Source organism: Dermacentor silvarum, chromosome 7 (genome assembly GCF_013339745.2).
Source record: "Dermacentor silvarum isolate Dsil-2018 chromosome 7, BIME_Dsil_1.4, whole genome shotgun sequence".
Taxonomy (NCBI): Eukaryota; Metazoa; Arthropoda; class Arachnida; order Ixodida; family Ixodidae; genus Dermacentor; species Dermacentor silvarum.
In genome coordinates, this window is record NC_051160.1 from 11,552,911 (window position 1) to 11,579,119 (window position 26,209).

At 45.5% G+C, this 26,209-nt stretch overlaps 1 protein-coding gene across 2 annotated transcripts in view; it reads right to left on the reverse strand.

Annotated features, from left to right (window-relative positions):
- Nucleotides 1–22,892, reverse strand: part of LOC119457560 (ubiquitin-like protein 7) — a 36,460-nt gene extending 13,568 nt beyond the window's left edge. Inside the window, exons 1-8 of one of the 2 annotated variants that reach the window (XM_037719166.2) lie at nucleotides 22,501–22,892; nucleotides 11,216–11,317; nucleotides 8,968–9,053; nucleotides 8,617–8,698; nucleotides 6,436–6,493; nucleotides 5,781–5,946; nucleotides 2,091–2,366; nucleotides 966–1,025 (exon numbers count right to left, since the gene is read on the reverse strand). In XM_037719166.2, the coding sequence (XP_037575094.1) occupies nucleotides 966–1,025; nucleotides 2,091–2,366; nucleotides 5,781–5,946; nucleotides 6,436–6,493; nucleotides 8,617–8,698; nucleotides 8,968–9,053; nucleotides 11,216–11,317; nucleotides 22,501–22,657 (987 nt within the window). In that variant the 5' untranslated portion in view covers nucleotides 22,658–22,892. Of the gene's footprint in view, nucleotides 1–965; nucleotides 1,026–2,071; nucleotides 2,367–5,780; nucleotides 5,947–6,435; nucleotides 6,494–8,616; nucleotides 8,699–8,967; nucleotides 9,054–11,215; nucleotides 11,318–22,500 lie in introns of both variants that reach the window. The other variant, XM_049670210.1, reaches the window with a different exon arrangement.
- Between the last annotated feature and the right edge of the window lie 3,317 nt (nucleotides 22,893–26,209).

A 26,209-nucleotide genomic window follows, 5' to 3' on the forward strand; every position in this document is an offset into this window, starting at 1 on the left:
TACAAATTTTTTTTTGCCAAGATCATTGTGTTGCAAATATATATGCTTATAACGAATACAGGATATAACGAAGGTATTTTCATGTCAGATCCGACTTCGTTATAACGAGGTTCAACTGTATATCATTTGCAGAATGCCCGAGAACAGTATTGACAGGATGTGCAAATACCAAAAAACTGCGTCTCGCAGTGTGCAGCGCTGACCACAACATCAAAAGGTCACGGGTCTGAGTACCACCAAGACCAATGGTGCAATATTTTCTTAGCTTTACCTTCATTTTTTAACTCCTAATTAAAGTGTATCTTTCTAACATAACTAAATTTGCTGTTATAATTGCTCACTTGTTTTATACATTGGCATACATTTCAGGAAACACTTGCAACATTTCCCATTCGCAGCCACTTGCAGCTCCCACAGACATTAGCATCAGGTTCCCCTCTAGTAACTCTGAGAAACTCTACGGATGTAGGATCTTACATTAATGCCTTCAGTACTCTCCATTTATACAGAAAAACTCAACAGTTTCGCCCGAATGGCGAAGCATCAATTGCAATAGCTAATTAGTAGACTGCTATACGAAGTAACGATACTAGTTTTATTGGCCGAATAAACCTGTAAACATTCGCTTACTAACTAAATTAAGAAGCATGGTGCCACGCGTGCACAAGCAAACATGAACACATCTCACTTGGTGAACGTGGAAACTCGCTGTCAAAACGCTGGAGTGAGGAAGCGTGGCAACAGCACGAATTGACCTTCGTGCTGCCTCTCGCTTCACCGCGAACTAAGTGGAAAAAACGCAGCCATCGTCGGCTCACCCTAGCACGCTTTCACTCGCGCATACAGCATACAGTGCACGGCAACAATGTTATCGCCCTTTGCACTTTATACGGAACATCACAGCAATGGTGGAAATGTGCCTGGTGTGTCGATATAATCGCTATCACAATAAAAGACGTACACACCTGATATGTGACGGCAGGGTCTGCCACTTCAGCTGCAGGGGCTCCTGCAGGTGATGGTGACTGGAGAGGGAAATCACAGCAGTACAGACGTCAAATTCCAACCTTTCAATGTTTGGTACAGGGGTTCAATGAATTAATAATTGATTGATTGAAAGATAGATAGATACTTTGTCTAGAAGCTTTAATATCATTTCTATGTTAGTTTTCTACTTTGGACACATAGCAAGCAGGAGCGCGTTTTTTTTTTCAGGGGTATATTAGAAACAGACAAATACGTGCTAAATGAATGGCATATTTTCTTCATCTCGTTTAATTCAGCCCGCTGGATAATTCAATCAATTTTCTCAGTCCTGTCAGGGCCGTATTACAGGGCCGTATTAACGGAAGTCTATTGTATATTGATTGGCTATAACAATGAGCAGCTACAGCACTGTGAACTTTTTTCTGTGTTCTATAGCAAAATAAGCCGCTTACTACAATGTTCCCATGCCACGTTATTGGTTATAACAAAAAATCTTGCTACTGAGTGTCCACACCAAAAGACACCCAGTTGTAAATGGCATTCATTTATGTATCAAGTAATGTATATAATCCCCGTATTCAGAAATACACCTTAACTTCAAACCCATGCTTGACTTGGTCAAGATAACGCCTGACGTCAACGCACTCAAGGAAAGTCGATGAGTCAATCTTGGGCCCATTCATGCCAGGCGTTATCTCGACCAAGTAAAGCATGGTTTGAAATTAAGGGGCATTTCTAAGAAAGAGGAGTGAGCCTCTTCTTTTTCCCCATTTTTTAAATATCTGATATTAAATTCGATTTGGAAATTTCACTATTAGAAAACTGCTATTCCATGACAGCAAGTTTTTTACACAAACTACGGGACAACAACACGTGAAGAACGGACACAAGCACAGACACAAGCACTTGTGTCTCTTTATTTGTGTGCAAAACATGCCGTCATGAAATAGACACCAAATCACCCTGCTCCCAACCCTGCCCACAACCCTGCACAGAACATCCCTAGTTATTACAAAATGCAGGCCCCAGTTTCCGAATCCTTCCAGCAGACAAGATTGGCCAAGTGAACCAGTCAACTCATAACTTTCTTAGAAGTGACTCACAGGTGGCGCAGCTGCAGTCGCATTTGGCGGAGGAGCGAGGGACCCCAACACCGTCTGCACCGCGCTGTTGAGCATCTCCGACGTTATCGGGTTCCTTGGCGTCGAAGGTGGCGCGTGCAGCCGAGGCGAGGGAGGAATCAGGGGGCTGCCTGAGGCTGCTGGTGGAGAGGACGATCCAGAGCTTCCCGGATTGGCTGCGGCAGCGGCTAGCGCCGCGGCCAGCTGCGCCGGCGTGATCCGGTTGGGCGAGAACAAGCCACTTCCGGCTCCTGCTGGCTGCAGAAGTGAAAAGAACGCACCAGCCAGCAGCAAGTTACCCTCTTCAGGTGCCCCAAGCACAATTGTGCATGCAAAGATGGAGCATCAAAAGTGCTATCAAAATAATTAAAAAGCAAAATAAATATTTAAAACATCTCATATACACCTTGAAACACCTGACTGGACTGTGCTGCAAGTTTGAATATTATGTGAAGTGTTTCACTAAAATGAGTAGGAAGTAGATGTCTGGGTGCTTGTTCATGGGTGTCGGTATGTTGTCGTGTAGCGAATTCACTTTTTTCATTGTTTTTTGCAATGTTTTAGATCAGGTATATTTTTCAAGCTGCTAAATAATTTAGATGCTTTGTGAGTATGCTAAACAAGAAACAGTTGATGCTGTCAAGACTTTGCTGCACGACAGTTCTCGCAAGAAGTCTGAATTGTGTGGACGTGACAACACTCTCGTGAGGAACTGGAAATTCTTAATCCATCCTGGAGCTGTACACTTTTCACGATTCTGATATGCAAGAAATGTGGTGAAACTGTATTTTCAATGGACAGAACTAATTGGCATCTGAGGGATTAGTAAACCTTGCCCATGAGAAATTGCTTGAAAGCAGTGATTAAAAATCACAGCATAGGGCTGGTACTATAATGCAGCGATCCTACTCCCATTCTTTTAATTTTTGCCATTTCACCAATGGTCCGAAATGCACTAAGCCTAAGTGATCTACGTGACTGTCCAGTCATGAGTAGTGAATGAGAAAAATACGAAAGTATCCAGTGAAAGGAATCGTTACATTATATCTACCCAGAGATCATATGAGGTTCTTTAAAAGGCCTGTCATCCAGTTTGGCCATTTTAAACAGACAAGCGCAGCATATACATCAAGTGCTGACGAACGTGTCTGCAAAGTATTACAGTGCTGCACACGCACAAAAACAGCTGAAATTTCAAACCAAATGCTGCGTGCCTTCCCTCTCAAGGAAGCTCTGCTACCAACCAGAGAGTCAAGGTAGAGCACTGCACGGGCTTGGGCTTACCCGAAAGCCCGGGCCCGGCCTGGCCTGTGGGCCGGACCGTGTAGAGCAGTTTTTTCTCGGGCTCGGGCCGGGCTCGGGCCGGGCTCGGCGTGTGCTTTTTGACCCGGGCCCGGGCCGGGCTCGGGCTTTCTGGTGGTGTGCATGTAACGTGCAGCGAGTTATTCTCGGGCGTCTCAACTCTGAAAAACATATATTTTTCGGTCTTGGGCCGGGTTCGGGCCGGTTTCAAGCCAGGCTCGGGCCTAAGGTGAAGGGGTGGCGGGCCAGCCCAACGTAAAAACGGGCCCGGGCTGAAAAAATCGGCCCTTGCAGTGCTCTAAATCAAGGTCACACATGCACAAATGCTGTGAGATAAAATGCACTGCTAGCTACTTCACTCATCATGACACATGACATAAGTTAATCATCCAATGTGGAAGGTGCAACATAAGTTCGCTGTGCAGCAGAAAAGGAAGAGAAAGAAAAAAGAAGGAGGCAGGGCACGAAGCATGAACATGAGATGGTCCCTCAGCTCTGGTATGCGAAAACGCCGGGAGGCAACAGGAGCGTGCATGTCCATTGGCAATGACGCTCGCCTTTTGGTGGTACGGTAACAGGGCAGTTAATTTCTTCTATCTCCTCCAATAAGGAACCGATATGAAACATTATATCGGCAGAACACCAATTTACAAATTCCAGTGTATAACCAAAATTTGCAATGGGAGGGGCCCTTTACACTTTACACTTTTACCCCTTTAATGAAAATCAATTAAATGAAAAGCTGCAGCCATGCAGATTTTGGATACAAGCAGCACATCCTGCTACAGCCAAAAGGCCTGGAGCTGGATCTCAGTTCAGATGGGTAGTGCAAGAGTCAATGCAATTTTAACTAACTGGCCAGATCGGCGAATTGCAAGATCGATCACGTATGCATAGGCACGAGCAGTCCATCTACGGTGAGCATTTGAAAGACCCCCTCACCAGGCCCCATCGGAAATTTTGGTTGGACTGTACACTGGAAGTTATAGAGCCATGCCTAGAGAGTGCTTTACCGAAATTGTTTTTCAAATCGTTTTATTATTACAGGAGATAAGAGAAACTGAAAGGTTGCATTGCCGTGCAGCTAGGAGGCAATGCGACACTGCCAACACAGACACTCTCACTTTGCCTCAACTAGCATTCGCAAGAGACTTTCCTTCTCTGCCGTCTCACGCCATATCTTAGCCAAGGGAATGCATCACACGCTTACATCATGAGCCCTTGCTTTGTTTTTCTTCTCTTAATTTCTTTTTTTTTTTGCCGGCGAACTTTCGTTGGCGGTCTTGAGCCTTCTTCATTGGATGTTTTGCCAAGGTCGCGTGCCATAGTTGCTGACGTTGCAGACAGTTCATCCAAAATAGCGCAGTTTGTGTTTGTCACCTAGATTCCTAAGCAGGAAGCGGGGCTCCTGCTAGAGGAAGGGCAGTGTACCGACTTTGGTTTTACAGTTCAGCTGTTTTCACGTCGTGTAATGGTTCGATAATTTGCAGACATGATCATCAGCGCACGATCTGCACACCACACTTGTTCTGTTTCCTATGGCTAAACCTGGTAAGCGGCATTTTAAACTACAAAGAAACCGGGAAAAAGATAAAAGAAGTAGATGACAATTGGGGATGCGAATGGGACTTACTCTTGCAGTGATAGCCAGGTTTCTAAGATGTTCCAGTGCAACCCAAAGTTGGATTTAATTTTGAGATATTTCGCAAATCAGTCTATGTAGACGATCTGAGAGCAGTAGGAATGCGTGATGCAAGATCGCTGCATGGTAAACACTCCGCGATCCCACGTCGCTACTTTGTTGTACAAACAGAAATCAGTCAACATACTGGGAGGTGGATGCTCAAGGATCTGCAGGGCTTCTGCAAGTGTGGGCGATTCAACATCTTGAGGATGGGCAGTGATGTAGTATTTGTGAAAAAAAAAAAGCACGCCCCATAAAAGCCCTGCGTGGCACATTTTTCATCTCAACCACACTTTTAACTGTGTATTTAATTCCATTGTGGTATTAATGTACATACAAGCTTTATTATACTATTACGACTATGCCACCATAACTACACCATACAATCAGATGTTTATTATCCTAATCATTGTAATTGCTTATGTTTATTAACCCAGCATTACGCAAGCTATTTCATGTTATCTTTACTAATCTGCAATTTCCATCATTTGTGTAGTTCTGAACGTACAGTATAATATCGTTGAGGTACTGCTGACATTGTTCTAGGGTTGGCGAGGCTCAAGCAGTCATTGAGACTGCATATTTCTTGCTGACCTCCGTTTCTTTTGTAACAAAACTGACGTAAACTGCCTTATTGACTGAACTGATTGCAAATATAGAAACATGGCTTTTAATGCCTACTGCACCTGTTCAAGCTGCCCTTCCAGGTCTTCGTCATCGCTGAGAGCCTCGAGAGAGTAGGACACCTCGGGTGGTGGCGACGCAGAGCGCCCAGGCGCGGCACCTTCCTCGTGAAACGACACGGCGATTTGCACTGCAGCCTCCACCAGGGCAGGGTGACTTTCCGCCATTCTGTGCACAGTAGATTCAGCTCATTATGTGTAATATGAAAATACGGTGCACAAAAATTATGCAAATCCCCTCAGTGACGACTGCTTATTTAATGCAATAGCATTTAGGACTCCACAAGGACACTGACTTTCTGCTATTCTGAGCACAGTGAGCTCAATTAAATGCATTAAGTGTAAAACGAAAATACAGTGCACAATAGCATAGCCCATCGGAGATAGCTGTTTATGTTAATGCAATATAACTTCAACAATGAGGACATGATTCACAAAATTTGGGCTTACATTTGAGTATAGAGCATCTTTTATTCCACCTTGAGACATTTTTTCACGGTGCTTCCACCACCAATTCACTGCCCACAACGAATAGAAGAGGCCAAAGTGCGGTAAATTATGAGAAGTTGTCAATTATGAAACGGGGGCAGATACCCAGACTGATTAAAAAAAGTGGGCAAGCATATGCAAAGGGATGCTGTCACATTTAAAAACTTACTTTCGGAGGAAGTTTGGGTTCGCCAGCAGCGTCATAAGCTCCGGATCTTGAAGGATGCCTGTGGTTGACAAAAGAAAAGAAGCTCAAGTGAGAGAAGTATGGGGCATCGACATGGATGCACAGTCCTGCGACCACAGTGCCTGGACACTTATAAATGTTATCAATGCACGAGTCATAGATCATGAACGCAAAAGTGAGATCTGTTCAGACAAACACCAAAGTCAGCTTTGAACTAGGTTTCTACCTATTCGCAATGCACACTGGATAATTGCTGACGCATCACCGATCGGCCATGAAGGCTGCTTAAACTTCATACAAACAAATTTCATCTCGTTTCTTCACAAGATGCCGGTCACACACGCTCTACATTTTACGACTTAGCACATACATGCTCCTTTTATTTTTAAATAGGATAATTTTATCACAGGAAACACGAAAATTAGTTTATCTGCTCCTCACCTGGCATGCTTTTCAGTGAGAAAGACCCAATTTTCTACCATTTCTCATCCATATTTTAATTTGCTAAACTAAACTGTCTTAATATACTGTCTGTGCAAAATTCTCCACTTGCATGGTGCTATTTGTTGGCATCTCATTCTGCTTATATCAATCAATGAATCAGTTCAATTCCACTTCAAAAAGCGGAGGGCCAGGAAGTAAAAGCTCTAGAGAGCTTCACAAGGCTTCTTAGCCCCAGCACGTTTGGGTATTTTTTCAAGATGGATGTCTGGACGGTAATCCAGAGTAATTCGGCCAGGCAGCTTTCAGCTGCATTTTCAAACTGCAAAAATAATAATACCGTATGTGCCGACACCTACGTGGTCTGCCTATGGCAGAGCCCCATATTCAGTGTCCCTACATTTCGAGCTGTTAAGTTGGCCTTGCTCCGCGATCTGCTAGCCTCCTGATTGACTGCCTCGAAAGGGCGTTGGTCCTGGGTTCGATACCCGAATCAGGATGAACTTCTTCAACTATGAAGTTTTCTTCCTGAAAAGCCTGTATGAGTTTCCTGTTGCCTGAACCTAATGTTCAAGCAGTGGCCCATTTGCCCAATATAAGTGTACACGCATAAAAAAAAAGAAATGAGTATTGAAATTGGCATTTCAAGGAGTACTGACAGAAAATTATGATACTTTTTAATGTGACCAGCTTAAAATACGAGCCAAAGCAACATTGTTTTGGCTGTGAAAAAAGGAATCTACCATATAGACTTGTGTAAGGGCTGGCCTTTTTTTTTTTTTTTTCGAATTTCCCTAGATGTGGCCCTTACATGAGACCTTGGATTTGGTTAAATTTTTTTCGACAAGTATTAAATCTGGCGTCATTTTCTGTGGTCGCCCACCACCATAAAAGTGAACACTATCCTGTTCATAATGAATTTATTCATTTATTCATTCATGCACGCTGTGCACTTGGCTACTCATCTTTGCTATCGAGGCCACTCAGTTCACCAGCACATTCGCCAGCTCTAAGCCAAGTAGCGCTCTCATCATTTAGTAGCACTGTGCGAAAGTACACTGCACATGGAATCAGCGCACCATGCGTGATTGCTTCTCAGAATTTTTTTTTCTCCAAATTTAGGGCTGCCAAGTTTGGGATGCGGCCCTTACACGAGTGTATACGATATTCACATCACCAAAACCTGATGTAGTGGTCTTGCGGTACGAGACACCACTGGTGCGTACGCACACCCTACGGCTGGGCTGCTGAAAGCACAGTCCAATCAGCACTCACCGGGACAAGAAGGGATACCAGTGTCCCTGTGTTTCCAAGGGAAGCGCAGAATTGGAAGTGGCAATTTGGCAGCTTTCAGCGGTCATTGGCAGGTCATTGTATGGCCTTCAACCACTGCACCAGGTTGACTGGCGCACTATGTGGAGTTTGCAATACCACATGACGACCACCTCCGGTTTTGGCGACGTGATTAGCTCCCTTTTTCACGTCCAAAACAAAGCTGCACCTGATGCACATCTTGAATGGGTTGCATAAATGGTGCTCTAGTCACTTAGTTAAGGCGCACTCGAAGTACTGAGTCTTCATACCGCAATTTTCAAGTCAACGGCTACCTAAAAAGCAACAAAAAAGGAAAGAAAGCTGAACACAAAATTCCTGTGTCAGTATTCCTTTAACCTGTCTGACTCCTGGCTCGCATTTTCGGTGGGAAAGACAAAAGCTCCTTACCGACGGCCACAGGGTCATCAGCCAGGGCAGGATTCGCAGCCATCACGTTTTCCAGAACACTTGGATCCTTGAGGCTTTGCAACTGAGGATGGAAAGGTAGGCGAAAACCTTGCAGTGCTTTTTCAACAGCAAATAAAACGCGACAAGGCGCAATAACAAAAATCATATTTAATACAACAGTTGAAAGCACTTTACAGTCGAATCAGGGATTTATCCCACGATACTACTATCACTGGCAAATCAAGAGTTTCGGAGAAGCTCGTTCGACAGACGTGTTGAACCTGCTTTCCGTCCTTCTCAGCTGTGCTGTCGTTTTCTAGGAATCACAGAAGCAGGGCTGTAAAAACTCACCACTGTTCGAAAAGCTGGATTGACCAAGGCAGTGCCAAATGCTATCATGGGGATGTCCTGCATGTCGAGCGTGCAGGTTGGCTTCTCTGCAATTCACAAAAGAGACAGGAGAAGGGTCACTCACGTACAAAAAGAATGGGACATTACAATACATTTTCTTATGAAAGTTGACAGAAGTCACTTTCCTGAAAGCTTACTGCGTTCTTCGTTAAGGGAACTTTAACCTAGATCCTTAAACCTTACAGGGGCCCTGAAACACCTTTCTAACTAACGACCGAATGGCCTCACTATTAAAGGACTTCGTCTCGCGAATCACATACCAAAAAAAATTTTCGTATCCTTCAGATATAAAAGGAGTTATTGGACTGATACCTGGCTTTATCTCTTTTTTCGTCACCATTCAAGATTCACAAGTCAAGATGACAAAGCACCAGCCAAAAGTTGAGAGTCGCAGTGGAGAAAGGGATGGTCATGGCACCCTGTGGCAGTCGCGGTAGACTACACTACGAAGCACATTGTTGCTATCTTGAAGGCCACGCGCAGCAGATGCAGCTACACACAATTTTGTGTAGACCTACAATGGAAAGACAAAATTATTTTTCTGCCTTTTAGAGATCACCGACATGTATATGTTTGATTTATTTAACTAAAAATTAACAATTCTGTATTATTACTGAGAATGCTCACGCGATCACGAAATCAGCCAATAGCGTTGGTGGGTTCAGCTGTTCACGACAACGCCACATGACGACATTGTGGATGCGAGAGCAAGCATTTTTTTTCACAGTTTTTGGCTTGAGATTGTAAATCACCTGCTGCTTGCAGTATAGTTAATAATTCGCTGACATGTTGACAGCAACCTCTACAACAAATTGGTTGTACTATGTTCTTACTATGTTCAAAAAGTGTTTCAGGGTCCCTTTAAAAAGTTTATGGGTTTGTTAACTCTTAACAGGAAGCACATATTTTCATAAATTTCTGTGGTGACTGCAAGACGAAGCAACATTCCTAAAATATGCACAACATGCTAGTAAGGCATGTGGGCCATGGCCTCCGGCACACATATATTTCATCACAACAGTGGTGATAAGTTGAATACTATACTACAGCCACGCACTGCAAGTACTATTGACAATGTTTAGTGCTTGCTGTGTACATTACATGGCAAGAAAACACGAAGAAATTGTTTGTACATGAAAAATTCAAAGGAGTACTAGTGATATTACATTTTCAACTAGGGTTCTTGAGCAAAATTCGATAAATGAAGCTTTGACTTCCATTTCCTCATCAAATAATCAACCTCTTAGTGTGAATTTACTGAAAATAGAGATTTGAAAGAAGACTTTACGAGTATGAACTGATTTAGTGCCCTTCTATTTAGTACCCTATTTAACATACAATTAAATCTAAGTACACAAGCATTCCAACACTCAATCCCCACTGAAATGTGGCACCAGTGGCCAGCAATCGAGCCTGTGACCTTCTGCTCAGCACTAGCACGCCACTGCAACAGGCGTCCAGTTATTTGTTTTGTGCATTAAAAAACTTTCCCAACTTCATTCCTTGCCTCCCTATCTAAATTATCCACCTACGTCTCTCCTACAACCTACATTGCCACCTCTATCTCTTAATATTATGCATCTCGTGTGCAGCTCAACTGAAAAGTCGACAGCAAATATTTAAAACACTGAAGGATCTGAAAGAAAGCCGAATATCTCTACAGACTCAGAACACAGCCTGGTATTCAGATTCCAAGCCTGCACTCGCACATGCAAACAGCATAGTGTTGTACGGTTTTACCAGCTACGGTCCCAAACAGCTTAGAAATATGAGCGTTTCCTCAGATTCTACGTTTTCTCAGATCCAAAGATCTGCAAGCTTTTGCAGTTTATTGTACATCTGGTATCTCCAGAGGGTTCCCCAAATCACTTATTTATTCACCTGCACCTGTTCTCTAACCCACATTGCCACCTGTACCTCTTCTCATAAAGTTATGCATGTCCAGTGTGGCTCTATTCTACATTTGGTAGCACCAGGGGGTCCCCGAGTCGCACAAATCGCTCATTAGCAAACAAGAACACAAGCAACTGCTTTGCATACAGGCCGCGCAAGGCAGCACGACACAGCAGAACAGAAAAAATAAGTACGAAGACATTATGCATACAATAGAGCAAGGTAATTGATCGAGCTGTCCTTTTTTTTTTTTCCCTTGAATGGGAAGGAAACCATCTCAGGGAGGCCTGCTCACCAAGCTCATGATGAGGATAGGCAAACACCGTCATGCCACTCTGGATCCCACTGGCTTCTAGGGTGTCGTCCTGCTTCAATATTTTGCCCAGGAAAACTAACTCTGCAAGTAACACCCAAGAAAAAACAAACACAAAAGGATTTTGAGAGGCAGCTCTACGCTGTGGAAAACACAATGAAACAAGATTTTCTTGCTCTACGTCCACAGCCCCAATTTTAACATTGTTTCTTGCACTTAAAGAAAAATTGCAATCTACAAATAGTAGGAAGCCGATTTTGTTCATTCGGGTACTTATTATTTAATGGAAACCGTAAAAAAATCACAAAATTTAAACACCCAACGCATCATGTTGAAACCCGGAAACTTGGCAACAGTAAATGACATCACAATTCTATAAACTGCACCTATCAATACACCTATCGATACACCTAAGATGGAAAAAAGAACTGATAGATATTCTTCTTCCTGGGGTTTTACATGCCAAAACCAGTTCTGATTATGAGGCATGCCGTAGTGGAGGGCTCTGGAATAATTTTGACCACCTGGGGTTCTTTAAGATGCAATACAACGCAACCACACAGGCGTTTTTGTATTTCGGCTCCATCGAAATGCGGCTGCCACGACAGGGATTCGATCCCGCGACCTTGTGCTCAGCAGCGCAACACCTCAGTTGACTGAGCCACCGCAGTGGCTAACTGGTAGATATTACACATGACTCTGAATTATAATATTATTTTATTTTTTTACAATTTCTTTTATTAATCACTTTTTTTGTATCAGTCTGTTTAAGTAGCTTAAATTGCCCTTGATTACACTTTCATTGTAATTGATTGTAATTGCATTTGAAATTGTATTACCAATTTGTATTATTCTTCACCGTATTAGCCCATTGTATATGCCAACTTCCTTGGAATTGTAAGTACTATATTCCAATAAATTAAATAATAATAAAAATATTAATTTCGAAACAGGACTTTTGCAAAACCTGTGTAGACAACGTAACAATTCCATGTAAGCTGTAAGCTAATACATTGTATTTGTCCACTTTAGACGTTCTGAGAGGTGAAGTTTACAAAAATGTAATCAAATTTGTGGTGCAGTTATGAAACTGTAAACTTCCTGCTCCATTTTTTATATTTACGAATTTTCAGCAATTTTCATTAAAATGAGTTTCTACACTGAAATTCTTAGAAAGTGGTGTCATTTAGCATTCTTTTTTAAGTACAGAAAGTATCATTCAAATCAGTTCAGCAATTGCCTGATGACAATTTCTAGACATCTCATGCATACAGCCAACTGTAAAAGTATTTGGGGCACACCCAAGAAGCAAGAAGTTAAATTTAGTCACACTTCACCATTCAGCCTGTAATATAGGCTAGAAATGTGGTATTCATGCGAAGGAGTATACAGTGAACTTTTCAATTCAATGACTGTTGCATTAGCTGCAACAAAATTTCATTTTTACAGTGAAGCTTTCTTCGTGAGCTCTCACAGACAATACTGACGAATGTGAAGATGGCTGCTGCTGCTGTCTTCATGAATAGCTCACACACATACATAAGAGAGAGATGTGATGGTGGGATCAAACCTCCATCTCCCAGCACAACAGCTTGATGCCCTAACCATTAGGTCACAATCGCAGGCAGACTTGTCTCGTGCCAAAACCAACTAGCTCTATGACATGATTAGCATGTCGTGTTGTGTATCACGTGTGCACGTGCAAGTTTCCATAGGCATGAAATGGACAAATAATATTCAACCTTTCAAGCATCTCATAGTATTCAATTATCTCATAATATTCAACCGTCAATTAATATTCAACCAACTTTCATGTCACATTTGACATCTCTCTGCATCATACCTCTCCTTGCCATTGTTCCCTCGACAAAGATCAAACATTGCTTTCGTCCTCGTGATGTCACCGTGCCGACGTCTCACGTTGTGCATTTGCATGAACTGCTGTTTGCATGTCTGCACAGCTCGTGAATAATGTTGCGCATAGGCATAAACAATGCGTGAGATTAAAGCTGTGACCTGTGTGGTACATAAACAAACGTTGCACGAGATCACACGTTGTGTAGGATGGCAATAAAGACACTTATTGTACACAGTGCATTTGGGTTTACAGCATTTGGCTAACCACTCGCTTCACATACATTTCAACATATGTGTTGGACCTGCATAATATTTTTAATGAAATTCTGTGTTTCAAAAACTTTTGTGTTTTGGAGGTACTTGGAGAAGGAAATTGGAGGTGACCCCGAGCTGGGGTCGCCTCCTGAACGGAGTACAAGAGGCTTCCATGGCTTGTGGTAAAGCACAACACAGGTCAAGGACAAAACATTGACAAACACAAGTGCCTGTATTCATCAATCCTTAAGCCCTTGGTTCATGCTGTACTATACCATACACAAAAGGAGGAAGATAGCTATCTTAAAGTTTACTTACAGAGGGGGCAAGAGAATATTTTTGTGCTTGACGTATTCCGATATATCGTTTCACGAGTAAATAAAACATTACTAGATGCCTTGGAGTTGTAAGCACATATCACAAATTTATGAAACGGGTAAGCACAGTTAATCGCAACAATGCGGTGTACATACGCTCGGCAGTGAAGTTTGCCAGCGAGGACTGTGCCGCCTGTCGCAGCAAAAGTGCAACTACGGGACGGACGGGGAATAGGCACCTTGTAAGACAGCGCAGTGCATGGCTTTGAAACCGGTCGAGGCACAGTATGGTATTGGCATGTTCAATAACAGTATGAATCTCATTGAAACACGTGAGCCGACGCTTATGCTTTCCATTCTGTGTCGCGGGCCTTGTTTAGTCGGCAGTCCTCAAATCACTGGCGACTGCAATTTCATTGCTCATACGCCGACATTCCTAATGGCATCGCAGGACGTTTGCATCATTCTTTTGCCTGTCCATAGAGGCTTAGTTGGTTAAGGAGTCCTCGTCGCCATGTTAGAGCGAGACTATTGTTTAATAACTTGAGATTAATGTCAAATGGATGTCTTCCCTAGATTGTTGCTCCAGGTGATCTGATGCCTCGTTCGCTTCCCCCGCTGATACTTCATAGGCTTCATCGCCTCGAGCTGGTGGCCAGGGCAGGCTCCTGTTACTTAAAAATTCAGTGAAGGTATACGCCTGGGAGGTGCTGTTCACATGGAGGGGAAGTGTCTGGACCAATTCACTCGGATTTGCAACTCGAGACGAGTTAATTCCATTATTATTTTTCAATTACCTTTGGTTAGCATGGTGCCTGTCACCAACTTGTGATAGTGCTGCAATGCATAATAACAATTGTGCCAGTATTATAAAAATCCCAATTTATGTCTACCTTAACGGGCCCCTAAATCTTAGTTTTTCCATTTCACTTTCTTCAAAGTGTGGCGGCAGTAGCAGTGATCCAGTGAGATGCATTGACATTACAGTGGCGTGAATATAATGGACACACTTCATCATTACCTCTGTGCATTAGCTTTATAAATGGCTAATCACTTTGGACACGCTAAAGTATATGAAAATTGAGAGCTCGCAACAGCGTCGAAGCAGTGCTACAAAAGAGCGAGCTACTCGAATACCGAGCCGAGTCATGTTCGCAGACTCTATGGAATTGCTATGTCAATGCATATCTTCCTATACAGCATGGCGACGTCTGCAGAAATGCTTTATGCATTTTCCATCACTTTGTACGTCATTACTGCAGCACAAAAATGGCGTTCTTTGACGCCAAGAATGTGTCCAGTGGAGCACAACATTTGTCGTAGGTGGAAGAGAATAATTTTGGTATTGGCCTGAAGTCACAAAGCAAAATCCGTGCCATTTCTGTTGCTCTAAGCAAGAGTGGGCATGCAGTTTCGACGCTAGCACAACACGGGCAGACCGGTCCCTCCATGCCAGTGTTGACTCAACTTGCCATGCGAGGAGCTGATAGTTCTTGCTCCGACGCACCTACTGGGCAGTGTCAGGAGCCTATTGCATGTGGTACATTACTTTGATTGAAGGTAATGTATCATGCCTAGTATAATTTAGCACGTAAAAATGTCCAGTACAAGTTGCAGATGTAATGAAATGGCTTAGCATAGAAAACCGTAGTAATTAGATACATGGTGCACTGCATAAAATTAACCCAAACCAATCTAATCGGCACATGGTATAACTGCATTATGAAGAACTAGAATAGCAATTTTAAGAAATGCTTTAAGGAAGACGTTTGCCTACTAAATCGAGAATGTAGGGTACACTGGCGCTAACAATTACACAAATCATGAGCTTGGCCATAAAAAAAAAAGATGTGTGTGAGGTGTCTCCGGCTGGCAACCTGGAGCACGTGACGTGTACGTCATCAACCCCTATATATAGGACTGCGGAGCACTCAAACGTTCCATTTTCTACAGTCACCATGTAGTTATTTATTGTCTAGACATGACGTATCAGTGGCGACGAGGAAGAAGCGAACGCAGCGGGTTCACAACGCAAGGAAAGCAAGGATGAGCCTCGGAAAACCACCCGTGTTCGATGGAATCGAGACTATATGCATGACCTTCAAGATTCGACTCGAGGCGTACCTGGAAGTGCAAGAGATAGCAGACGAGACGAAGCGACGCGCCATCTTGATATCTTCGTCGCCCGACGCGGCGGTAAGAGTCATTCAAGGACGATGTCACTCAAGGCAAGTCAATACCCTTACCTACCAAGAAGCCATTGGATATTTGCAGGACTATTATGCACCGGAAGTCAATGAGATAGCCGCAAGTTACGCATTTTTTATGTGAACGCAGCAACCTGGCGAAACAGTACAAGACTTCATCGCAGAGATTCGGCATCTGGCCGAACAGTGCAATTTTGGAATCTCCCTGCAGCATATGCTCCAGGATCGAATCGTTTGCGGAGTTGCAGATGAAGATGTCCGGCCGCATTTACTCACCAGATGTAATTTGACTTTGTCGGAGGCAGAAGACTTCGTCATTTCGGCACAAAACGCGAGCGAGAACACAAGAAACATGCACGCCTCAGAACAGGGGGTGGTCCATTATACGAGAACGCCGTCTAGAGAAGGAAGATTTCAGCAGCGTCTTCGAAAGTGCCAGAGATGCGGAAGTGACACACATTCCGAAGAAGCGTGTTTTCATCAACAAACCATATGTCGGAAGTGTGGTTGGCGCGGACATATCGCCCGGGTTTGCCGTTCTGGAACGCGAGGTAAGTTTCGCGGTACCTACGCCATGTTGGCGGATGCCGATGACTGATCAACCAACCACAAAACACTTTATACTCTCGTGGCACATCAAGATAGCAACAGAGACATGGTGAGTCCTGTTGTTAAGGAAATTGTTTGGAATGGGGTACCACTTCGCATGATCGTGGATACCAGATCGCCAGTTAGCGTCGTCTCCACATCGGTGTTTCGGAAGCATCGACATCATTGGCCGCCGTTAACGAACACGACTGTTCGATTATCATGTTTTTTGGGAGAGCTCCCCGTAGCGGGTCAAGTACGAATGACTGCATCAGTTGATGGACACACGGTAGTAGGATCTTTAGTCGTCGTCAACATTCCCGGCCCGACACTTTGTGGAAGAGACATTATAAAAGCCTTCAATCAATCTGGGATAGCGATGCTGAAACCCAACCTGGTATCTATGATTCAAGCACAACCGGATAATGCTCTGCAGACTTTACTGGATGAATTCAGTGATGTATTTGCCCCTGGACTTGGAAAATTCACCGGCCCACCCGTGAAATTCCAACTAAAAGAGCAAGCAACTCCTCGTTTCTGTAAGGCTCGTTCCCTACCTTATGCCTTGGTGGACAACGTTTCGGAGGCATTGGACCGAATGGTAGCAGACGGCATCTTATCACCAGTAATGACTGCGGAATGGGCCACACCGGTCGTGCCTGTTGTGAAACCGGATGGATCCGCGTTTGTGGAGATTTCCGTCTCACTGTGAACACAGCTACGGTTACTGAACAATATCCCCTTCCACGGGTAGAAGACATTTTCGCACGGCTAAACGGCGGCGAAGTATTCACCACTCTCGACTTGACACAAGCTTACAATCAACTACCCTTGGACGACAAGGCTAAAGAATTAACTGTGCTCAACACCCACAAGGGCCTATTCTGCTTCAACAGACTTCCTTTTGGAGTAAGTTCAGCGCCAGCCATCTTTCAAAGACGAATGGACTTGCTCTTCAGGGATCTGCCAGGTGTCCAAGTTAACCTTGACGACATCATCATAGCAGAGAAGAAAAATGACCTAACACTACTCCGAAAAGTGCTCCAGTGGTTACGAGAGAATGGATTTAGACTTAACCGCAACAAATGCAGATTTCGCCAAAAAGAAGTAACCTTTCTGGGTTACCGCGTAGATGCTTCTGGCCTCAAGCACAAGGATGACAACATAGCGGCTGTCATAAGGGCCCCGATGGCGACTTCGGTGACAGAACTCAAGGCATTTCTAGGATTGATTAATTACTATGCCAAGTTTTTGCCTAATTTGTCTACCCACCTGGCTCCACTGTACGACCTGCTGAGGAAGGGTGCCACATGGGAGTGGCGGAACAAACAAGAGACAGCCTTCAAGCACGTCAAAGAAGCAATCCAGACTTCGAAGTTTCTAGCCCACTTCGACCCGAAAAAACCATTGAGGTTGGAATGTGACGCATCATCAGTAGGAGTTGGTGCGGTTCTCTCTCACTATGCAAATGGAATTGACTACCCCATAGGATTCCATTCCAGAATGTTAAACCAAGCAGAACGAAACTATTCGCAACTGGAAAAGGAAGCGTTGGCACTTGTTTTTGGGGTGACCAGGTTTAAAGACTATTTGTACGGAAACAAATTTGTCTTGGTGACTGATCATAAACCGCTCACGAGTATCTTTAATCCGAACAAAGCCATTCCTCCCATGGCGGCAGCCTGGATACAAAGATGGGCCCTCTTGCTGGACAATTATCAGTATGTGTTAGAGTACCGCAAGGGTACCGACAACGTTAATGCTGATGCACTGAGCCGGCTGCCACTTAAGACCAGTGAAGAATCTAAGGGCCTGCAAGAAAACCCAGAGTATGTGCTGTACACAGACTTCCTAACAAGCAAAGCTATCATAGCACGGCACCTAGTACAGCTGACGGACTTGGATCCTACTTTGCAACAAGTCAAACAGTGGATTGTGCAAGGTTGGGTGAATTTTTTAAGGGAGTACCAACAGCGATACCGTCCCTATTTCAACAAGAGACAAGAACTGACAATCACGCAGGATTTGATCTTCTGGGGCCATCGAATAGTCATACCTACTGCTGCAATTAAACCTGTCTTAAATGTGTTACACGAGAATCACTCGGGCATGTCAGCTATGAAAAAGACAGCAAGATCCTTGTTCTGGTTCCCAAACGTGGATGCAGAAATTGAACGCCTAGTTCGAGCCTGCACCGTCTGTATAGAAGCAGCACCGAAGCCTCCACGACATACGCCAGTACCATGGCCAGTCTTGAACGAAAGATGGAGCCGCCTGCATCTAGATTTTGCAGGACCATTGGACGGGCACATGATATTAGTCGCAGTAGACGCAACAACTAAATGGATTGAAGTGCTGCCTCTGAAGTCAGCCACGTCAGAAACCACTGTGGACGCTGTACGAGTCATCTTTGCGAGGTTCGGTCTACCCAGAAACGTAGTAACCGACAATGGGACGCAATTTACCAGTGCATTTTTCCAGGACTTCATGGATAGGGATCAAATACAGCACCTCACCACGGCCCCATATCATCCACAGTCCAACGGTTTGGCAGAAAGGGCAGTTCACACAGTCAAGGAAGGATTAAAGAAAACGAGACAGGGCAAATTACAGACAAGACTCTCCAGATTCTTATGCAGCTACCGTCGAACCCCTCTCAAAGAAGGCAAGTCTCATGCAGAGTTCCTGCTGGGATATCAAATAAGAACGAAGACAGGCTGCATCACGCCGAACCAGCAAGCAAGAAACGCAGAGCGCCAGGAGAACAGTACACAGAATTGGCAAAAGGGTCAACAGGTTTGGACCCGAAGCTGGATGAGATCCAAATGGATACCAGCCACAGTGAGGGAACAGGGAGCAAGAATGGTCACCGTTGACACTCAGCAAGGGGCTCAACGAAGGCATTTTGACCAAGTGCGAAGACGAGAACTACCACTGCAGGATCAACCGACAAAACAAGATCTACAGACAAACTCCAACACGATGCCAGGACCGTCAGGTCTTGATATGCAAAGACAGGAGAACTCAGCATCGAGAAACCAAAGTATACCGGCGGATCAAGCCCCTGGTCCAGAGACTTCACTTCGAAGGTCTACCCGCCAACGCAGAGCCCCTGTCCGCCTCAATCTGTAGGGGGAAGATAATGAGGTGTCGCCGGCTGGCAACCTGGAGCATGTGACGTGTACATCATCAACCCCTATATATATGACTGCGGAGCACACAATAAACATTCCATTTTCCACAGTCACCATGTAGTTATTTATTGTCCAGACGCGACGTATCACTTTGAAACCGGTCGAGGCACAGCATGGTATTGACGTATTAATCTCTTCGAAATGCGCGAGCCAACGCTTATGCTTTCCGTTCTGTGTCGCGCGCCTTGTTTAGTCGGCAGTCCTCAAATCACTGGCGACTGCAATTTCGGTGCTGAAATGCTGACATTCGCTGACATTCCTGATGGCATCGCAGGATGTCTGCATCATTCTTTTGCCTGTCTGTAGAGGCTCGGTTGAGGTGTCCTCATCACTTTGTTAGGGCAAGACTATTGTTTAATAAATTGAGATTAACGTCAAATACATGTCTTCCCTAGATTGTTGCTCTGGGCGATTTGACACCTCGTTCACTTCCCCGCCGATACTTCATAGGCTTCATTGCCTCGGGCTCCTGGGGCCAGGGCAGGCTCCTGTTACTTGAACATTCGGTGAAGGTATGCGCCTGGGAGGTGCTGTTCACATGGAGGGGAAATGTCTGGCTAACTGGACTAATTTACTCTGATTTGCAACTCAAGACGAGTTAATTAAATTCATATTTTTCAATTACCTTTGGTTAGGATGGCGCCTGTCACCAACTTGCGATAGCACTGCAATGCGTAATATTAACGTGCCAAAAGACCCCCCGTGAGGCGGCCCGTATTATAAAAATCCGGATTTATGTTTACCTTAACGGGCCCCTAAATCTTAGTTTTCCATTTCGCTCTCTTCAAAGTGTGGCCGCAGTAGCATTGATCCAGTGGAATGCATTGACATTACAGTGGTGTGAATATAATGGACACACTTCATCACCTCTGTACGTTAGTTTGACAAGCGGCTAATCACTTTGAGCACGCTAAAGTAAGCGAAAATTGAGAGCTCGCAACAGCGTCGAGGCAGTGCTACGAAAGAGCGAGCTACTCGAATACCGAGCCGAGTCGTGCTAGCAGACTCTATGGAATTGCTATGTCAAAGCATATCTTCATATACAGCGTGGCGACGTCTGCAGAAACGTTTTATGCATTTTCCATCACTTTGTACGTCATTACTGCAGCACAAAAATGGCGTTCTTTGACGCCAAGAATGTGTCCAGTGGAGCACAACATTTGTCGTAGGTGGAAGAGAATAATTTTGGTATTGGCCTGAAGTCACAAAGCAAAATCCGTGCCATTTCTGTTGCTCTAAGCAAGAGTGGGCATGCAGTTTCGACGCTAGCACAACACGGGCAGACCGGTCCCTCCATGCCAGTGTTGACTCAACTTGCCATGCGAGGAGCTGATAGTTCTTGCTCCGACGCACCTACTGGGCAGTGTCAGGAGCCTATTGCAAGTGGTGCATTATTTTGATTGAAGGTAATGCATCATGCCTAGTATAATTTAGCACGTAAAAATGTCCAGTGCAAGTTGCAGGTGTATGAAATGGCTTAGCATAGAAAACCTTGGTAATTAGATACATGGTGCACTGCATAAAATTAACCCGAACCAATCTAATCGGCACACGGTATAACTGCATTATGAAGAACTTGGCTTAATAGCAATTTTCAGAAATGCTTCAAGGAAGATGTTTGCCTACTAAATCAAGAAAGTAGCGTACACTGGTGCTAACAATTACACAAATCACGAGCCTGGCCATAAATAAAAAAGATGCTTGTATATATATATATATATATATATATATATATATATATATATATATATATATATATATATATATATATATATAGAACATTGAACTGTCTAAGGACGCTTGATGACAACATTTGCTATGCCTACAGCAATGAGTCATGAAAAGATTACAGTGTTTTTAATAAACATGCATTACATGCTTGTCCACGGCAAATTAACATTGGTGACCATTACAAGTAATTGCCATATTTTCTGTAACTTATCAAAAACATTTATTCTCAATCAAAGGGCAAAAAAAAAAATTGTACGCGAATGAAGAGCAGTTGTATGAAATTACTAAGCGCTTAAGAGCTGTATGAATGAACCTCACCTAACACATGCCGCACTAACGTTATACTGCATTCACGCAAGGTAGCACAGACCGACCCACTAAAATTCGACGCCTGTCACAGATTTTCCAACATCCGAAGCATAAAAGTTGTGCTAGCCTCCTTCCCCAAGTTATCGTGCTCCGTAATGCGTTATCATGTACTCAAGATTCCAACTCAAGTGCTTCCGTGCCCGCTGAGAATAGAACCAAATCGAAAACACCGTCTTGTTCGCGGCTCGGAAAATTCTAGGTCACTTTCACATTTTTTAGTGACGCAGCTGTCAACGATAAATCACTACTCACTGCCTTAAGTACAGTGCCTAGAATTAAGTTAGTATATTTTAGGCGCTATACCTTAAGCGCGATCCGTAGGGAACTAAAATCCCTACGGAACGAAAAACTTCGCTAAAAAGACAGTTTCGTACGGCATGAAGTCGCGAAACGCAAATGCAGCGACAGAAGCTCAATGTCATCGTCGGAGAGGGCTTTTGTCTTTCAAGTTCAAGGTGACTGGAACAAAACAGTGCAACCTCCGCATTCTTCGCGTTCTAGCGGTCGTCACAACGCTACGAGCGAGCAAAATGTCGTAAGCGCCTCTGCGGAGCTCTCTGCAGGCGGATCATTACGACAGCGGAGCGCAAAAATACAAAAAGGACGATCGGGAGAACAAATGGGTGTTGGAGGGAAGAGAAAGAGAAAAAAAAAAAAAAAATATGATCGAATCGCGTTGCCTAGGCACGACGGAGGCAAGCAGCGGCTTCGAAGGGTCGCCGGACTCGGGAAGGCACGGACACACTCACCGAGATCGCCGATGTCCTTGCCGAACATCTCGGCCACTTTGGTGTGCAGCGCCGACACCTTATCCTCGAGCTTGAGGCTCGAGAGCTTGTGTCGCTCGAACTTGCACGAATTCTCCGGCACCAACGAGACGTAGATGCACCACTCTTCCGAAGCCATGTTTCCAGACCGCGGTCGCTGATCGCGCGCTCGCTGGAAATAAAATACGGTCGGTGGCTTAACAGCGCAGATAGATGGCCTGATCACGGCGACAAGCGAAGCGGCGTGACGAAAAACATGGCTTATCGGCGGAGGAAAGGCGAAATCACGCCCGAAAGTCTCTTGACGATGAACGAGAAGCACGTAGGAGGCGAGCACGGCGAGCTCGCAGGACCACAACACAACACACGCTCGAAGCGGCGCTAGCGACGCCTTTTTTTTTTTTTTTTTTTCTGTTTAATTTTACTTCTTGTGGCGCTGCTAGGTGGCAGCCCCAGATGTTGAAGTAAATAAGTACTTTCACAATTACCTGCAGCGTACAACTTTGAATGTTTCAATTTTAATTTTTTTCATTAGCTTTTATGTAAGTAAGTACACGAGTAAGTGCAATTTTATCTGCTTTGTACACAATCGTTGCGCTGCGCCAAAGTGGCGGGAAATTCAAACTCTAGTTTCGTCTGAGAATACGGACGGACGGAAAAAACTTTATTGATTAATTAAAGCACCTGCGAGGTTGCCGACCCGGGCTCAGGCCACCCAGGCATTGTGTACGGTGAGGCGTAGCCTTTCCACCGCTGCCCGGGCCCGCTGGATTGCCCATAGTTGGTCGTGTAGATCCGAGCTAGTCAGAGCGCTTAGCCATCGCTCCTCGAGAAGGTCCGGTTCTATGTTGTCCTCTCTGTATATTGCTCTGATCTCTGTGAATTTCCATAAGGCGTGTGCCATGTCGGCGTGTTCGTGCTTGCAGAGCTTGCAGCTCGCTTCTGGGTATTGTCTGAAATTTACTCTGTTAAAGTGTACTGCATGGGCCTCTGAAGGTTCTGGTTTGCAACCTTCTCCAATCTGTTTCTTGAGATACGTCTAGTTGTTTGCGTGGCTGTGGGTATATGCTTCTCTTTGTTTCTTATAGTGTGTCAATATGTCATGGTACGTCGTCCTGTATCGCTATTTCGTCGTCGTCGCTTCCTCCGTCTTCCCCATCGCCTCCGCCGCAGTCCTCACCCCCTCCGCGGGGGGTGCGGGGTGTCGGGCCGTCACTGTCCAAGCCGCGGTGTGTTGGTTGTCGCGCGGCTCGGTGGGCCTTCTCATTGAGGTTGGGAGGGGTGCTCGGGTCTTCTGTGGTTACTTCCCCCATGTGTGCCGGGATCCATTGGAGGTATTTGGGTGTGATTTTGCCGTTCTTGAAGTCTACTGCTATGCGGTTCAGGATTTTGGCCGCCTCGGTGAAGACCCAGCCCTTAGTGATGTTCCTAACGGCCATCTTGGAGTCGCTGATCATTATTCTGTCTTGTTTCCGGCCGTTGATTACGGCCAATGCAATAGCAGTTTCTTCCGCTGCTTCCGACGATCTGGTCCTTACGGAGCCCGCCGTCACGGTCTTTCGTGTCTACGACCGCCATTGCGAAGACACCACCGCCGACACCACCATTGTCGACCTGGTTTCGGGGGTACCGGGTGACTTCTACGAAGAGCACCCCCTCCCGCGCGCCGTGGTTTTTGAGGATCATTTTCGTGCGGCATTTTTTTTTTTCCCCTCTCGGTATTGTGCACGGGGTGCATGTTCTTCGAAATGTTTTCCATGTTTATTGCGGCTGGGACGTCCGGGTGAATCTGCGTCTTGGGGCCCTTCATTCCGCGGTAGTTTATGCCGATCTTTTCCATGATTTCTCTGCCCGCCTTGGTTCCGAACAGTCTTTCGAGTTGCGCTATCCTCTGTGCTTCCGCGATCTCGTCCAGCGTGGCATGTACCCCGAGTTGTAGTAGCCTTTCGTTTCTTGTGTATATTACGGGAGACCCAGGACCGTTCTGTACGCTTTTCTAATGAGCGCGTCGCTGTTATCTTTCTCAGTCTTGTTCCTGTTGAGAAGAGGCTTATTGGCGGTGTCCATCAAGGACGCTACGAGTTCAAGGAACGGCGAGGCAGCGTGGGCACCGCCTCCAAAGACACCAGCGACCAGCAGCGCGAGCAGAGCGGGCTGAGTGTTGGCGATGCCGCTGGATGGAGGCACGTCTTCTTCACAATCGCCCCCGCAGAAAAAAAGCCATCCTGGCGACTTAAGAGGTTGGAGGCAGAGGGTCATAGTAGGGCTTGAGACGCGCCACGTGGACGAGGTCACGTCCACGTCGGCGCATGTTGTCTGATGGAGAAAGTGGCTCGATGAGAAAATTCACCGGGGACGTTCGCTCCAAGACGCGGCAAGGCCCTTCGTACTTTGGAACGAGTTTCGAGGAAAGCCCAGGAGTTTGACAAGTAACAGCCACCCATACAAGAGACCCTGGGGCATACGTGGGATTTGGAAGTGAGTCGGCGCGGCCTTCCTTCAGCGCTGTTGTTCTTGTGAAATGAAGGTGCGCGCGAGCTGGCGGCACTCTTTGGCCTGTCGGGCAGCTTCGTACACAGGTGGGCACTCGGAAGTGTCTGGACGGTATGGAAGGAGAGTGTCGATGGTATGTGTCCCGTCTGTGCAGCAGGTTGTGGCTGCCGACGGTTTATTACAAACAAGGAAACATGAACATGTTAAGCGGCATAGCTTAGGTGTTGGAGTCAACAACTAGCCAGCGTTAGATGACAAGATCGCGCTCGTGCCATCACGTCCCGTGCATTCGCGTGCGCACTTCGTTGTCGTCTCCTTCTAGCGCGACGTGTCAATTCTTCCTCCCTTAGACGAAGATCTCCATAGCGGTCTGGAGGACGCATAAGTTCAGGTGGTCGCAGTTTCCGGGTGGTTCCTGCTTGTGACGTCGAGGTCGATGGTTGCAAGGAAGTATTGTCTTGCCTGTCGAGTGAGTCAGGCCGTTGAACCGCAGAACGGTGTTTACAAAGGTCGACGACTTCTTCAATGTAGCTCGTGAAAGTTTCACCAGGCTTCTGTGCATGGGCTCGCAAGCGCTGTCGAGCGCGGAGTTTGCGGACAGCAGGTCGACCAAACACTTGAGTGAAAGACGTCTTGAAAGTTGACCATGACGGGATGTCGACTTCGTGGCTATGGAACTACAGTTGGGCAACGCCAGTAAGATAAAATATGATGTTTGTCAATATCGTGGCGTCGTCTCACTTGTTATGCGCGCTCACCCTTTCATACGACGTAAACCAGTCCTCCACGTCGGTGTCATCTGTACCGCTGAAGACCTCCGGATCTCGTTGCCGAGGAACACCGGTGCAGATGACGAACTGGGGAGCAGGCGCCGGCGGGTCTGTGTTGTCGCTCATGATGGGCGGAAGCGTTCGGGTTCGAAGCTCCAGGGTGTAAGCAACGGGAGAATTCCAGCAACCTCCACCAATTGAGAAGAGGTTTATTGGCGGTGTCCATCAAGGAAGCTACGAGTTCCAGGAAGGCGAGGCAGCGCGGGCACCGTCTCCAAAGACACCAGCGACCAGCAGCGCGAGCAGAGCGGGCCGAGCGTTGGCGATGCCGCTGGACGGATGCGCGTCTTCTTCTTCACACAGTGAACGAATGCGTCACGTACGTGATCTGGCCGATCGCGAAAGCCTGGACGACCCGTACGACGTTT